The sequence below is a fragment of the Bos javanicus genome, chromosome 6 (genome assembly GCF_032452875.1).
Source record: "Bos javanicus breed banteng chromosome 6, ARS-OSU_banteng_1.0, whole genome shotgun sequence".
Lineage (NCBI taxonomy): Eukaryota > Metazoa > Chordata > Mammalia > Artiodactyla > Bovidae > Bos > Bos javanicus.
Genome location: NC_083873.1, coordinates 113,493,411 through 113,510,799, shown reverse-complemented (window position 1 = coordinate 113,510,799; position 17,389 = coordinate 113,493,411). Strand labels below are relative to the sequence as shown.

General features: G+C 48.2%; 1 protein-coding gene across 7 annotated transcripts in view; it reads right to left on the bottom strand.

Annotated features, from left to right (window-relative positions):
* KIAA0232 (KIAA0232 ortholog) overlaps nucleotides 1-17,389 on the bottom strand; it is an 81,307-nt gene that overhangs the window by 20,146 nt on the left and 43,772 nt on the right. For 6 of the 7 annotated variants that reach the window (XM_061420914.1, XM_061420918.1, XM_061420919.1 and 3 more), the window contains 3 exons: nucleotides 13,887-14,024; nucleotides 3,282-3,348; nucleotides 1,986-2,067 (listed from right to left, as the gene is read on the bottom strand). In XM_061420914.1, coding sequence (XP_061276898.1) covers nucleotides 1,986-2,067; nucleotides 3,282-3,348; nucleotides 13,887-14,024 — 287 coding nt within the window. Of the gene's footprint in view, nucleotides 1-1,985; nucleotides 2,068-3,281; nucleotides 3,349-4,616; nucleotides 7,677-13,886; nucleotides 14,025-17,389 lie in introns of those variants that run through there. The other variant, XM_061420920.1, reaches the window with a different exon arrangement.

Here is a 17,389-nt window from a genome sequence, read left to right as displayed (position 1 = left end):
CCTGGGCCCGAGTCCTCATTCTGCTCTCTGCCAGCTCTGTGACCTTAGGCACAGGTCCTAAACCCGTGGCCTAGAAAACGGCTGAACACAGTACCTACCTCACAGAGCTGTGAAGAGGGGAGGAATTAACATGCACAGTGAGTCGCTGACTGCCACCGTGTCTCCTCCTCAGAAGCCAAGTGCGACGCCCCGCTGGTTAAGCAGGCCATCGGAAATGGCAGCGATCGTGGGATTTAAGGGTTCGGGAAAGGGGATGGATTCTGGCGAGGCCCGAAAGAATCAGATGAGGTGGACCACACCTGAGCCTGATGCTCCAGGCATGCTGCAGTCTGGTGAGCGCCGGCTGTGCGGCGTGGGAACCTGGGCGAGGATACGAAGACGCTGGCCCCACGCCTCGGGAGAGCAGTGGCTCCTGCAACATGGGGCGGGAAACCAGGAGGCTGGCGTGGAAGCGTTTGGAGACAGGGTTTCAGTCTGCTAGGAAACTGGTAGCCACGGAAAGTTTCAGAGCGAGACAGACTAGACTGGCCAAGGAAGACTCAGGAGAGTCAGACTGGCTGCCAGAGTGGGGACTGTCATCGCGGAGGCCAGCCAAGGTCACACACAGAGTGATGCAGGGCCGGGTTTTCAAGGGCCTACGCTGGACTCTCCTTTTCAGTCTACACCAACCTGTCTGATGGAAACATACTGTGAGCTTTGTAAGTCATTTTTAATGTTCTCGGAGTCCCGTTAGAAGTGTAAAAAGAAACAAATGAAATTAATTTCGACAGTGTATTTTACTCAGCCAAATATATCCACATGATCAGTTTACATATATGCAATAGTAAAAACACTAATGTAATGCTTTACATTCTTTTTTATATGAAATCTTTGGACTTTAGGGGTCGGGATGCAACCCACACTGGACAGCACACACCGCCACGCCGGACAGAGTACACCATGCCAGACAGCACATGCCATGCTGGACAGCACACGCCATGCCGGACAGCACACGCCATGCCAGACAGCACACGCTGCCACGCGGACAGCACATGCCATGCTGGGCAGCACACACCAAGCCACGCCAGACAGCACACGCCACGCCGGACAGCACACACCACCACGCCGGACAGCACATGCCACGACGCTGGACAGCACACACCACCACGCTGGACAGCACATGCCACACTGGACAGCACACGCCACCATGCTAGATAGCACATGCCACGCCATGCCGGACAACACACACCACCACACTGGACAGCACATGCCATGCCATGCCAGACAGCACACGCCACCACGCTGGACAGCACATGCCACGCCACACTGGAAAGCACACGCCACCACGCTGGACAGCACATGTCACGCCAAGCCGGACAGCACACGCCACCGCGCTGGACAGCACACACCACGCCACACCAGACAGCACATGTCACGCTGGACAGCACGCGCCACACCGGATAGCACACACCACACGACCAACGACATCCTGCTTTCCGCTTAAGATTTACAAGTTTGGAAGATTCCAATGACCTGTATGATAAGGAAGTCTGCTTACAATGAGGCCAATTTAAATACAAACCATTTATGAAAAAAGCAGAAAAGCATCTTCAGGAAACGAGTCTGACGCGGGTTCATGACTTGCCCAGGTTCCCTCGGTAATCAGTAGTGGGAAGCTGGCTTCCTTGTGTGTAAAACAAGGACAATCCTAATTCCCACAGCTGGCTCAAAGGACGGGCGTTGGATTTCAAAGGTCATGTGTGAACGGACCATAAATAATAACCTTGTTCATTTTATCAGTTTCACAAATATTGATTCAATGTGTGTGAAAAAAAGATAAGACCAGCTCATTCACCTTTGAGCTCTCTGTGTCAGGCACACAGTAAGTGCTCAATAGATTCCTGAGTCATAAAATAGCAACTAAACCGAAGATGGCAAACTAAACCTGTCAACCACGAAGCAGGGCAGTCGTTAGCGCGGCTTTATCGCGGAACAACCTGACGTACATTTCCACTTGATCCTTCGCTGTGGGCGATAATTCTGCCTCTGGAGAGGGAGACCCCTCTAACTTCTTGTGAATCTTCTCTTCTGTTAACGAAACAAAAATTCAGAAAGATTTGTCTTGTATCAAGTCAGTAAACGCTCGTATTTTTAAAAGTTTCTCAAGTAAATTTAATCAGAAATCACACAGGCTTCTGTGGCTTAAAAAGACCTCTACACCAGTTTATCTTTTTAATAAAAATCTATTTCTTCACGGACTTCCCTAGTGGTCCGGGGGTTAAGACTGTACGGTTCCATTGCAGAGGGTGTGGGTTCCATCCCTGGTCAAGGAACTAAAATCCCACATGCTCTGTGGCACGGCCAAAAAGAAAGAAACCTCTTTCTTCAGTGAGCCAGGGAAAACTCTGTTCAGCCACATTAACACTGGACTGAGACCTCTGACCTCATCCCTGACAGAGCACGCTAGAGGCACTTGGTTACAAGACTGCAATCCCCTGGGTGCTTATTAATTACACTGCAAGAACAGAACATCTGTTTGGATTCCAAAAATACTTTCTCACAAGATTCCGCACTCACGGACTTTATATCGCCTCTTCCTGATTAAAACTGATATGTAAAGAAAGTTACTACAATTAGCTTTGTTACTTAGCATCTAGGGGAGCAAGGGCCGTGTTTCAACTCTTAGCTCACGATCCTGCCCTCAGATTAGAAACAAACTGTGCCTTTAAAAAGGCTCGAGACTTGGGGGTGCACAGCAAGATGACCATGAAGGGGACAAGCAAAAGAAACACCCTTAACAGGTAATTCTCATTCTACGGGCATGCAGAAATGCTGGGGAAAGAAGCTGTGAGCATTCACAGATCACAATGACTCGATGGGCCTGTCGAGTCTGCCTTTCCCAAACCGTCAAGACGCAAGGCAGAAATTCCTGCGGCAAACCTGAACTGACAGGCGACACACCTCTGCAGGCCTCGCTGCCACACGGGCGAGTTAGTTTGGGATGATGGGGAGGAGCGAGGAGGATGGAAAAGACGAGAGATGATTGCTCCCGATCCAGAGCTTCATCTCCTCTCCGGGAGTGCTCCGGCGGATGAAGTCACTCCTCTGAGAGCAGGGACCTCTCTGCAGAGGATGGCCATGGGCTGACCAGCAGCCCCCCACAGCCAAAGACGGGGCAGGACACCGGCCTGGCGACACACCAGGTATGAAGACTGTGGTTCCGTGCTCTTTCTTTCCGATCAGTTCTGAGACCTGTGCCCTGCGTGGTGGATGTGGACAGCCCGCGGGGACAGCGCTCTCACCTTGCTGGCTCTGCAGGTCCTTCAGCCTGGAGCAGAGCTCCTCCACTAAAGTCTCAATGCCAGAGCTCTGTGGGGACAGAAACGCACATGGTAACTGCCAGGTACGGAAGAGTCAAGCTGTTTGTACACTGTCGTCTTAACAGGAAAGCTTTAGAAATCTTTCACGTTTCAAAAGAAATACACCATCCATATTTAAATGAACACAGTAGATTCAACCCAGCAGACGTAGTTTACTAATAAAGCATATTCGCCTGCACTTGCCGATAGAATGTAACAATTCTTAGGAAACTCCCGGACTGGCTCTGTCTTCCGGCGGGTACAGCAGCTTGCTCACAGGGGAGCCTCAGGACCTAAATGCCTGTCTTACAGCTAAGAGTCCGTCACTATCAAAAAAACATTATCCAACATCTGTAACATCTGGTGAGCAAAGAGCTTGTACGGGGCTCAATACAAATTAAAATCACAAAAATCACAAAAATCGCCTTCCGGTCCTCTTAGCAGTTCACGGTCTAAAGAAAACAGGTGATTTCTTTTTCTTTTTTTCTCTTTAAAGTGAACACTCATGACTGGAACAGAAAGAGCAGATGGAAAACATATGTCATCACTGTGAACAAATGTGAAGCTGCACCGCATGGGTCATGGATAGGGTACTGGCCTCTGTGAAGAATCAGGGTAAAATTTAAGAGAGGGCGTGGAAGAGTCGGAAATTGGTGGGAGGGTGGGGGGAGAATAAGAGCCTCACTCGACGGAAAAATGAATGATGCAAACAGGCGTGAGCAAACCTTTCACTAGGCGGACTTTTAAACTTGTAAAATTCTCTCTCTCTCAAGGGAGGAAAAGGAAACAACCTTTCACAAGGTACCGGAAAAGTGAACGCATTTCCCAGGAGCTCTGTGTTTACTCAGCAGCTGAAAAGTCCTACTTAAACTGGAACCGAATCCCTCTAGGTGGGCATGACCCGAGCGGACACACAGGATCCCAATGCCCTTCGCCCTCTCGGGGCCTCGAGGAGCTAAAAATAGAATGTTACCCCATTTGCGTCCCTCAAAATGACTCAGCACGAGCATTAGAGATATCCTAAAGGAGAAACCGCACAGTCACACCGTCTGAGCAGCGAGAAGGATCACAATGAGAACAGCTAATTGTACACACTGATTAAGTTACACGCTATCCACATCACAGCACAGCTTTTGACGGGAGACAGGACAGAAGGAGAAAAGGGGAAACAGGCCAGGAGAGAGCTGACCTTTCCTGAAGAAGCCCTAGAAACCATGGCAGGGACTAAGTCATAAACACAGCTCCAACTACACAATTCCACCGGGGAGACTCGCTTACCATAGTGTTCAAGGTGGGATGAGTATGGCTGCTTTATTCCATTTCCTCCGGACCATGAACCTAACACCAGTGTCAGCTGACTGCCGGCGGCACGCTGCTCTTCGGTACAGCAAGCCTGTGTCGCCGTTCCTAAACCCGGCGCCAGCCTCCAGTGCCGAACACCGAGCCCGAGGGATCGCTTATTCCACTCCGGTCAGGGCTCTGAGCCGGCGGGCACGTACTGTCCTCCACAGGCCAGCCATGACAACAGTCACCGGACACTACTCACTTTTTGGCTTTGTCTTGGAAATTCCTTCCAAGCAACTGTAAAATTCAGTTGCTCTGGACAGTAATGCAGCTTAGGAGTGCAAATGGGAGAGAAGCAACATGCGTGCTCCACAAGGGACAGGCACTCCCATCAGGCCTGTCTTCCTTCCTTGATTCCTGCAGCATCCTAACTACAGTTTCTCACACACACACACACACACACTCACACACACTCACACACACGCACACACACACACACACACTCACACACGCACACACACTCACACACACGCACACACACACACACACTCACACACGCACACACTCACACACACAATCATTAGACCATGGATTATCACATGAGCAAACCGAGAGACAAAAAGGGCGTCAAAAGCTGTACTGGACCCTGTCATCTCCCAGCAGGCGTTCTGAAGCGTGGACTTGGTGCTGCTAATGAGAAATCTTATCCTGCTTCCCAATTATATTAACTAGATAATTTTAATTATCATATTTTAATAGCGTAGCATATCCACAAGGGCATTCAAGAACACCCAGAGCCTACAGTATTTTAAGGAAAAAGAAGTATATTATATTCATGCTTTAGGGATAACTCAAAGGGAGAAAAATGCTGTAGATAAAAAAAAAGAAACACTAACGTTCTACCACTCAACTCAAGAACCACTTTTCTGGCTGCAAGATGGATAATACCCAGTATCAAACCAACATGAAAAATTTCTCTGCAGGCTATAGGATCACTCTAAAATGGAAATCACAGTATCCACATCTTTACACTGGGAAACCAGACACAGAGCCTGGTGCTTTCAGGAGAGGTCTGGGAGGCAGTCTTCCATAACGACCGTTCACTCGTTTATTCCTCCGTCACTCAGAACAGCCTGCGAGATGAGCCCCTCGTCCCCGTGGAGCTTACACTCCACCAACTCCCATGTCCCAGGAGACAGCCCGGAGCAATGGACCTGGGCCTGGGTCCCCGAGCGCAGGCCCGCTCCTCGTTTCTGAATGCCCCCATCTCAAGGTTCCCCAGAGTAAACCAAGGTGAGCGTGCCTGTCACTTCAAGTCACCTGCATACTGGTGCCATCTCTAGACAGTGGATATGATTTTCATTTCCTAGAGTCTCATTTTTTGATTCATAGCTTTTCCAACACTTGGGGTTTTTGCTCTGAGTCTGAGGTTGGACGATTAAGAAAGAGAAACATACCTGATCCGGAGAACGCAAGGTCCTCCGGGTCCTGCCTGGACGGCACGTGCAGCCCTGCTGCCTTCACTCCCCCCAGGCTTCAGGGCGGACCCGGGGCACTTCCTGGATGAGGGAGCCCCCGGTCAGACCCTCAGCGACGTACTGTCCCCCTGCTTCTGGGAAAGCTTTTTCATTGGTTTCCCAACAAACTTCTATCATTTCCCACCCCACAGCACGGTGCTTCTTCCTCCTCTCTTCCCATCCTTCTCAGCTAAGGATTTTAATCTTTAGCATCAAGAAAACAAAGGCAGTCTTGACTTGTCCTGCCTGGTTATCCCTCCTCTCCACAAAGGTTTCTGTGGCTATGTTAATCATCTCAAAGGCTAACCTTTTATGGAGAACCTTTTTGGACTGGACAGCCCCTAAGTGCTGGACAGATAGCCCCACACCAACCCTGTGATCACTGACAGGTGTGACACGCAGGGACACTCAACTGCCTGTTTCATGCAGGACCGGGGGCTGGGGGGTGCAGTCAGATAGACGTGGGTCTGAATTTCACCTCAGGGTTAGCCACGTGGCCGCCTGTGACTCATCCACCTACTGCAGCCTTACTTTCCACGTCTGGGAATGGTAAGAGCACCGCTTCCAAATAGCGGGGTTTTCACTTCATGCATGTCAGTTGCTCAGTCGTGTCCGACTCTGCGATTCCATGGACTGTAACCCACCAGGCTCCTCTGTCAGCAGAATTCTCCAGGCAAGAATACTGGACGGGTAGCCATTCCCTTCTCACGGAGAACTTCCCAACCCAGAGATCGAACCTGGGTCTGCTGCATTGCAGGCAGATTCTTTCTGAGCCACCAGGGAAGCTGACTTCTTGTACTGATCCCCAACTTCTTTTATCTTTTCTATTTGCCGCTGCTTCATTTGTGGGTCTACTTCCTGGGAGACTTCCTCAGCTACACCTTCCCATCCTTCTTCCAGCCTTTCATTTCCATCATGACGTTTAGGATTTTCAGGAGACCATCTTGCCAGTTGACTGTTTCTTCTCTGCAGCAACCTTCTCCTCAGTGAGGAGCTCCCCAGGCTTCAGAGCTGTGGCAGCCAGGGAGAAGAGGGCCATGCGGATCCACCATCAGCCTCCGGGTTTCACCGTGAGATCTCACACTTTCCCGCAGAGGCGCTGGCTGCTGCACTCCTGCCTGGCTCCCACCTCTCCGGAAGTACTGATGGGACGGGGAAGCTGCTCGCCATGCGCTCTGGGGACCGGGTCTTGGGCACTCGCCCCACGGGTCTGCAGGGACTCCTCGGCGAGACACGGGCAGGGGCGACGCCTGTCCTCTGGGGGTGCTGACTCCTGGCTCCATCTGCCATCAGCAGAGCCTCAGCCTCGTGCGGAGAGGGTCTCGGCTCCGAGCTGGCCCTGTGGAGGCACCGGACAAGCCAGGAAGGCAAGCCCGGATGGCCCGGTCCCCGCTCCGTGGGTGGCAACGGGCTGAGCCCTCACACAGGGGCCCAGCCCGGCCCACAGCACCGTTCAGGAAGAAACAGACGGGAGAGCAGGGAGGGCGCCGAGAATGTACTCCAGGGCTCACAGACTCAGGCCTTCTGGTGGCCAGGGAGTCATACAAGCACGTGGCGACTGTCACACGCACGGTGCCACAGGAAGCAGTGGGACACGTGGTCACGATGATGAGAACACATCCAAGGGTAAGTAACTTTAAGGCTGTCTCTGCCCTCCTGTGAGGGCTCTGAGTCCCATCCTTGAACACAGGAGTGTTGACACCCACCCGCCCACGGCCTTGTCCCCAGCTCTCACTGCTGAGCACTCTCTAGTCTGCGTTACAGAGGAGGAGAGAAGAGCCTACCACGGGCCAAAGGTGTGTAAGAAAAGACGATCTTTCCGGTGAGGTCCACAGCTTTCATCAGATACTCAGCCTGTGATGCCAAAAAATGGTGAAAAACAGCCGACTTGAGTTCAGCAGGCTGACGACAGAGGACATCCTTGAGGAAAAGCACTGCCCAGGATGGGGCCTCAGAAACAGTCCCTGCTGGGGTCTTTACCACGGTCAGAACTGGGAAACCCCCGAGAGGGCCATGACCCGGAGAAGAAGCAGCTTTATAAGTGTTACAATGGACAGTGAGCAGTGAAAAGGTCATACTATCAACATAGATAAAATCGTTCAAAACGTTAACTAAAAACAAGTTATAAAACACATACAGGACGATACCGTTCATCGAAAGTTTACATGCAGAACAGTCCCGCGTCTGGGTGCCGTCTCACAGAACGTTCAGTAGAAGGACACGGACGTGCACAGGAGATGAACGGTGGGTTCTGAGTGGCGGTGCCCACAGAGAGAGAGGGCATGCTCAGGGAGGGCACGTGGCCACTCAAGCCCTGCTCACAGCTCCGCATTTCCCCGGCCGTGTCCACAGGGGCTCAACGCTGCTCCGGGCTTCACACCATAGCCCCCGTACGCCTCTTTTCATGCCCTCACCCTCAGATGGTTAGGGGGGCACCTCCCATTTGTTTCCTTTTTCACACCCTCGCTTAGAGTGCTTAAGAGTTCAGGAAATTTCCTATAAATATCCCCACCTTTTCCTAAAGAGAGAAAAAGACCCGACACCCCCAGGACTGCGCTCCCCAATGTCTTCCTCTCCCAGCAGCCGGCTCAGCCCCTGGAGACGCGCGAGACCACAGACTCAGCCCCCAGCCAGACCAGCGTCAGGTGGGCTGTTACATGACTTCCTGGCCCAGACCACCAGCCCCTGCACCCCAGACACGCGTATCCCACTGCGTTTTCAAGATCTCTGCCAGCTCTCCCAGGCACCTCACGTTCAAGTCTTAATTCATACGCATCCACTCAGAGCTAGTGTCCCTTCCCGAACTCCCTTTCCTTGGTAAGGGACGCGTCCACTCCTGCAGGTGCTCAGGGCTGTCCTCCTTGATTCTGCCCTCCTCGCAGGGGGTGCACCCCCCCAGGGCTGGGGCCGCACAGCAGGAGGTTGGGGGGGACGGCAAAGTTTCATCTGCCCTCCCCATGGCTCACAGGACGGCCTGAACCATCCCCCTTGCCCCCCATCCCATCAGAGGGAAAAACTGTCTTCCACTAAATTGTTCCCTGGTACCAAAAAGGCTGGGGGCTGCGGCTCCACCCCACACCCGAGCTTGTCAGCTCTGCTTCCAAATGTATTTAGAATCCAACCAGGCCTGATCGTCGTCAGCCTCTGGACTCCTGTAACAGCCTCTCACCTGCTTTCTGGGTCCACCTCTGCCCGGCGACCTCCCCAGCCTCACCCGGCCGGTGCACTCCACGTAACGGCCAACGGCACACTGCTGGCAGGTGACCCGGCGACCTCCCCAGCCTCTCCCGGCCGGTGCACTCCACGTAACGGCCAACGGCACACTGCTGGCAGGTGACCCGGCGACCTCCCCAGCCTCTCCCGGCCGGTGCACTCCACGTAACGGCCAACGGCACGCTGCTGGCAGGTGAGTCAAGTGGCATCCCTCCTCTGCTCCCAGCTCTCCAACACTCGAGGCTTCTCCGAGGAAGAGCCGGAGCCCTCATTAGGACCTATAGGCTTCCTTGAAAGCCCAGCTCCATCTCTGCCCAAGGAGATAAGGCCTGGGCTTCCGCGGGCAGGGCTGGCTGTGAAACACAGCGACTGGGACCATCTCAGCTTTGAAACCCGCTGGCTTCTCGGGGGTCTGGCCTGTAGAGGGAGCACGGCGTCACCCCTCGCGGTGCACACAGGGCGCCCAGATGGGCCCTGCACAGTCAAAGGCTCGGTAAGTATCAGCTATCACTGGACGCTCTGCAATCCAGAATGAATTAAGTTCAGATGCTGGCGGGCAAAGGAACAATGGACCTGGTCAAAATTCACCCTGACAGTAAACCGCCATGAACAACCTTACGTGTTTTTTTATACACATCTCTGTAGAGCACATAAACAATACGTATGTGAAATATTGAGATGTACTGTGAACTTTCACTGGCAAAAAGAATGTCACTGGTGAACTTAGCTCACTGAGAAAACATGAGCAACTGCAATGAGACTCCCCTGTACCAAAGACATAGATTCTTTACAAGGCTCTGGTCTTTAAATAACCAGATCGAGTCAGGGACCCCGGGTAAGCAGCATGCTGTTACTTTCAAAACTAAGTTAACAGAAATAACTTTCAATAAGTGATCATTGCATCCTAATTTTATTTCTTCCCCAAACAGGGCCCTTGTTGAGTTTCTAATATCCTAATCATTCCCCAAATGGGAGATGAAATACTAGCTTTGATTCAGTTTTAACTAGCTCAATAAAAATGAAACAGAAATATAATTATTAAAGACAAAACCAAACGATACGAAAAGCTCTAACTCTACGGAGAGAAAACAAAACCAAGTAAACTTGAGGATTCAAGAAACAATCACTGGCACAGTTCAACTTTCGGTTTTACGTTCTCGAAAGGGGGTCCAGGCCCACTTAACCACAGCAGCACATGCCCTCGTCCACAGCAGCTCAGGCTGACATCACGTGTGAGACATGCCCACTGGGGACGTCCAGTGGCCATCACCGAGTCACAGCACCATCCTCTCTACGGCCCCGGGACCAGCTGCACTTGGAGCGAATGCGAAACGTCACAGAGAACAACGAGTACCAGAGAATCCCATGCTGTCTGCATGTGCGAATGAAGAGTGTAGCAAAGGCAGTTTCAGCTTGGACCTGACGACCACGAAGCCCATTCCAGAGCAGGGTCCCCTGGAGGAGTGAGCCGCGGCTCACGCCGCTTCACAGTGCCACCAAACCAGCCGGCGTACGAGGTTCTGACATGACTGGACCCGCCTGCGGTTTTGAGCTCCTCTCAGAGGACTACACGGGGGGGCAGGTCCAGAGGCCCGCTCCAGCGTGGGGACAGCTTGGTGCCAGGATTGAATGGGGACGAGCATCACATCACAGGGATGCGGAGTGCAGTCAGAGAAGGCCGCCGTTCTGCGTAAACCACGGTGCGGCTGAGAGCCTGAAGACGGTGGGTGCTTTTATAGGAACGGCCAGCGCGGCAGCTGCAGTGGTCACACGCACACACAGGCAAGAAACAAGACTCATCTCACACGTAACACATGACGTCACCGCTACCTATCTACCTACCTAACACAGCAGGAGCATCACCTGCGTCCCTGTCTCGCGATTGCGCCACTAACCCTGCAGTCGATCAGCTTGTAAACTTGTCAGTGGCTCTGGCCCTCATCAGTTTGCCGTGACCACACAGAGCTGCACGGAGAAGGACGTGAAGCTGGTATCAAACCTGCGTGGGAGAGAGCAAAGCGCAAAACCGCAGATATCACCGTCCTCGGTACTTGGGGAAGGAACAACACACCCGCATACAACAGACACTGTGTCCAAAATAGAAGACATCTGTGCTGAAACTACCCACACGGGGCCTTCTCTGCTCTGCTCTTTTCAATGAAGCAGAGTCTAGAAAGAAAAACCAGGGGACTTGCAAACGGCCTACACCAAGCTCCTGGTGAATGCCTGGCACGTCCACTTCCTCAGCCAACTTTCATTTGATAAGATTAGGAAAAAAAAAAAAAAAAAACCTTGTTAGGGAAAAGCAATGCAACAGTTTTTAATAAAAGGAGGAAAGAAGACATATATGCTTCATTGGTTTTGAAAACAGAAACCCCACCTTTGACAACCAGGCTAAAGAGCTGTCTTCTCTGCCTGACCAAGCTCCCGTGGGCACCCCCAACCCCCCACCGGCTCCTCGCTGCAGGAGGACAGGGTCCTGTCCTGCACTTCAGCTGTCTCTACTCCCCCTTCGCCCACTGACCTCAGCTCCTCATCTTTCGCTCCACTTCACCACGAGTTAAAGGCTAGAGTCATTTCTCAGCAACTTTGGTCCAAAGCAGAAATAAGATCCTTTCCCAGATTGAAGCCCCTACTCAGATTTCCTCCCAGCCATGACTCAGCAGCAGTGCCTTTGGGTCTGGCCCAGAGAATTTACCTGAACTAACCTCTCACTCAAAAGCCGTCTGCATTTTGAATTCCTTTAAAAGCTCTGAATTCCTTTCCCAATCTACTACCCTCTTCAGGGTCACACAGGAAACACTCTTTGGGTAACTGTCCAGCCACCCCCTTTTCTCTGAGGACTTTCTGTCACTCAGTCCCTGCTCCAGGCGGCTCTGTCCCCTTGATGCAGATTATCAAACCAGAGGTGGACAATGGCCCGAGTCCAGCCAATCAGATTTTCCCTCTAACTGAACGGGCTTGGATACCAGACTTCAGGTAGAGAAGGAATGACCCAGAAACAGGGAGAGGAGCAGATGAGAGACTGTGGGTCATTAGACACAATAACTCTGGCTGTCAATCATTGGGCTCCCAGCTCAGGCTGCTGCATTTGCAGTGAGAGACCCTTGTTTCCTTCAGGTATATTTCCACTTTGTCTTAAACGAGATTCATTACGTTTCTTCGCTCTGTAACGAAAAGGTTCCTAAGACAGCCACCTGAGCGGTATTTCCAAACTCCTAGCCCACAGTCTATGAGGCAACAGCTTCAAGAAACCTGAAGTTAACAAAGTTGAAGTGGGGGAGGGAAAGGAAGAGGGGGACGGGGTGAACGCGGAACTCTTCCTGCAGAGACTGTGGTTCACTCAGCTCGAGAGACAGCCAGTACCTTCTACGTGACAGGCACGCACTCTGCTGGCACCCAGAGATGCAAAGCAGGGGAACGCAAGAGTCCTGGCACAGCTGTGAAGGGAAGACAGGAACGCACAGACAGGGCTCCCACAGACGGCTCCGAGCGGGATGAGAACACACAGCTGGGAAGTGCTGAACGAGCTTGGAAATACACATATGGTAGGCAGCAGTCAGACAGAATATGCGGATTATCAAGTGCAGCGAAGCTGGCTACCCCAACGTCAGACCATGAGATAATTTAGGGAGGAAGTTTCTGAAGGCCAGAAGCCTCTCTATAATAGAAACGCTGTAGGAATCTTCTCACTTTAACTCTGTATTATAAAGGCACCTAAAGCGCCTAGGTCAAATAGCATGGTAAAAGCAAAATAATTTTCTAAGTAGTTATGATCTTAGAGATTACATCTTATAGTGAGTAATAAAGTAAGAACTCGTTGCATGAATTTAAATAGGTGATTATACTCTAAAACGATTCTATTTCAGGTTGCTGAAGGACATGAGAAATATTTGACATGAAATGTTAAAAGAGCAATAACATCATCCTACAGTATTTTCTTTAAAAACAACCAAAAAGTTATGAATCAAGCAAATATAGTGATCTTAAATGTTAGAGTCGTTATCACACTTTTAGCAATGCGTCCAAAGGAAATAATAGAGACGTGGAAACAGCACACATGAAAATATTCTAGACAGTGTAACAAAAAATAAAGAGCAATCTACACATCCAGTAACAAAGAGCATCAGTTCAGTTCAGTTCAGTCGCTCAGTCGTGTCCGACTCTTTGTGACCCCATGAATCGCAGCACGCCAATACCAGATGGCTATTGGAATATTACTGGATAATGCAACTTAGCCACTAAAAGGTAATGTAATAACAAAATGAAATATATGTTGAGTGGGGAAAAGATATAAAATGAGGTATTCTCTAATCACAATAGTACTTAAAAAAAACACATCATAGAAAACTCAATACATACAGAAAAATACTACAAAGGAAAACATGGTAATATTTACATAACAGTGGTAAGATAATGAGTACTTTATTTTTCTAAGTTTTTTTTTTTTGTCAAGATTTATTATTTATAAACTTTTATGAAACACCTCCCCCCTTTTTCTCCCCTAAGTATTAGAAACCAAATGTAAACTCACTTCATCAGAAGCAGATCGAAGACACTGGACAGCGGCCTGTTTTTTCATTTCTTCAAGAGTTAGATCTGAGCACTTCTTCTTACTCTTTCCCCATTTCTTATAAGCTCCTTTTTCCCAGCCCAGGAAGATGTCATTCTCCTGAAATAAAATTAAGACCAGATTCAATGATCAACATAGTTTCAAACACTTATTATTTCCCACATACTTACATACACATTTCCTCTACAAATATCTTCATTCACAAGTTGGTACACATTAATAAATTATGAGGCCATAGAACGATGTCAATCAGAACAGTAATGAATAATCAACCAGACTATTCAGGATAATCCATCATTTTAATACCTATTACTGAGATTAGTATTAGATTATTATTTAGGATTTATGATCTCAATAAATCTCACCCATTTATGTTTGTAGGAAATGCTAATAAACAACTCAGACATTCATATGCAAATATCAGTGTTATTTAAATTTCAGTATAAAAAACTATACACACAAATGTCCTCTTTTCTGTACTTCCCACCTGTCAATAGCAAGTGTTCATATTACTAGCTTTTTTTTTTTTTTTTGGCCATGCCACATGACATGCGGGATCTCCAAACCCATGGCCCCCTGCAGTAGAAGGGCAAAGTCCTAACCCCTGGACAGCTAGGGAAGTCCCTTACTAACAGATTTTAACATTTAACAGTTGGATGGTTCATTCCTATTTCTATATCTTGCAGTTCAGAAAGCAACAGATATAAAATATTCTATGTTAGTATTCTTATTTTCCCCTTGATTATATATGCCTGTTATAAAAACTAAGGAAAATTTGAAAAATAGGAAGAAAGCAAATCTTCCATGATCCTACCACCAGTGAAAATTAGAACAATTTTCACACACTTAAAAAAGAAAAAGCATGATTGAATTCACACTGTCTGTATAATTTTGCACTTAACTTATATTGTAAAAATTACCTGCATGTTACTACAAATTCTTTGGCTACATAATATTCCAATAGGTTTACTTTACTTCCCTAAACGGGGACTTGAATATTTTTAATTGCTCGGCTATTTCACTTTGCCTTTCATTTGGTAAGTTATTATTAAAACCAATGGACATACAACAAGTTAGGAAAAAAAAAAGATTAGAAAGAAAGACTAAGGCAAATTAAGAAAACTACTCCAAAGAATATCTGGCCTACCGTAAGCCCTCAGGAAATGGATATGAATTAATGAATGAGCTGGAATAAAGAAGGAAAAGCACAATAATAATTAATTCAAAAGATCTTTAAGGATCAAATTTATATACCATCAACTGTCTATCTAGTCTTTACTTTGATCAAATACATAAAAATTACTTTTCTAACACCAGGTAAAGAGTGGGAGGACCCTTCTCTCCATACACATTGTAATTAACATACTTTTTACGTAATTTCTTGGGCACGTCTGATGATCTCATGAATCCAAAAACCATTTTCTGGCTGAGTGGTGTCGATTCCATTTGCCAAGGGAAAATGTGCCTGATGGCCAAGTGAGAGCTCTCAAGTCTGTTCCAGCTTATCTAATGTTTGGCTACATGACATCTAAAGCCTGACACTGACATTTCTTATCAGTGATATCTTCTGGAGATAGAGCTTGTCCTTTCACAGAATGGGAACAGACCCATGACAATGGAGAGCCAAAGCTTCTGAAGGCAGAGAACCGTCATAATCTGGCTCTGCTGCTCAGGGTGTATAAAGGCAGAAAACTTCTGTGTAATTACTCAGGACAGAGCTCTTTTCTGTTTCAGTTGCTGAGACTGGCTTTCCCTTTACCGAGCATTATGAACACGTTTCTCTACTGAAGCCATATTTAAGCTCAGCAGGAGTAATAACACATTTAAAGGTCCAAATAAAGTTTTCATAGACAGACAGAGGGACTTTCAAAATTCACATGGACACACAGTCCTCCGGGAGGGCAGTTTGACAATACACATCCAATGTCTTAAACATGAATATGCACTTCTGATCAATAACTCTACTTCTGGAAATTTAGCCTAAAAAAAAACCACACCAAAATGTGCACAGATTTTGCTATAGTGATGTTCATCATATAGTTCTCAACAGCAAACATGGACAAACAACTTAAATGTCAAGCGAGGAGGACTTGGTGCACGAGTTATAACTGACCAGGCAGTAAGACACAGCCGTTAAGGAGATTATGAAGCACACCCACTGACATGAGAAGCTATTCCCAACATATATGAGACAAGGTGTTCATACAACAGTATGATTTCATTTTTGGTTCAAGTAAACACACACACCTGTTAATGTGCATTCAAATGTCTGAGAAAAATGTACGAAGAGACCACCAAGGAGCCTGACTCTTGGTGAACAGAAGAGGAGTCTACAATTTCTCTTGTAGGTCAGACTCCCTGAACAGTCAAAAGTTGTTTTTTTTTTTTTTAAATGGAAAATTTGTAAGTCAAAAATAGAGAAATGAAAAGAGTTCCTATAGCTCTTCGCCTAGAACAAGTGTCTGGTACTTGCTTCGTCTGTCACATACCACAGAATTTACTTTTTAAATATACAATTCAGGGGTTTTGGGTATAATTCACAGGGTAATGCAAAATCATTATTTTAAAACATTTTTCATCACCCCAATTGGAAGCCCTGCACCCACCAGCAGTCAGGTCCCATCTCCTTTCTCCCCCAGCTCACTGGTAACTACTAACCTGCTGTCTCTATGGATTTTCCTGTGCTGGGTGTTTCGTATAAATGAAATTACACAATCCACTTCTTTTCCTGCCTGGTTGCTCTTGCTCAGTGTAATACCTGAAAGGCTCAAGCATGTTGTGGCATACCATCAGTACTTCATCCTCTTTTATGACCAATGTTTCAGTGCATGGATGCACCACATTTTGTTTATCCATTCATCCACTGAGGGACATCTGAATTCTTCTCACCTTTTGGCTAATGTGAATAACACAGCTATGAACATTCAAATAAAGTTTTTCTAGGGACATACATTTCCAGTCTTGCTGGGGATATATCTAGGAGTGGAACTGCTGGGTCACATGGTTAACTCTAGGGTTCAACCTTCTGAAGAGACACCAGGCTTGTCTATTCACTTTCTTGATGATGTCCTTTTACGTGTAAAAGCTTTTCACTGTGATGAAGTCAATTCACTGATGTCCTCTTTGGCTGTTTGTGCTTTGGTACCTTATCTAGAGAATCACTGCCTAACCCAAGTCATGTCTTCTCCCAAGTTTTACAGTTTCATTTCTTACATTTCAGCCGGTAACCCATTTTGACTTAATATTTACATGTGGTATGAGGCGGGAGTCCAACTTCATTCTTTTACACACGGTTGCCCTGTTGTCCCAGCACCTTTTACTGAAGGCGTTTCTTTGCCCACTGAAGGGTCTAGTTGGAAATTACAAAGGTTTATTTTTGAACTCTCAGTTCTGTTACATACACCCAGTCACATGCAGGCCAGGATCAAACCGTCTTGCTTACAGGGGCCGTGAGGTAGGTTTTA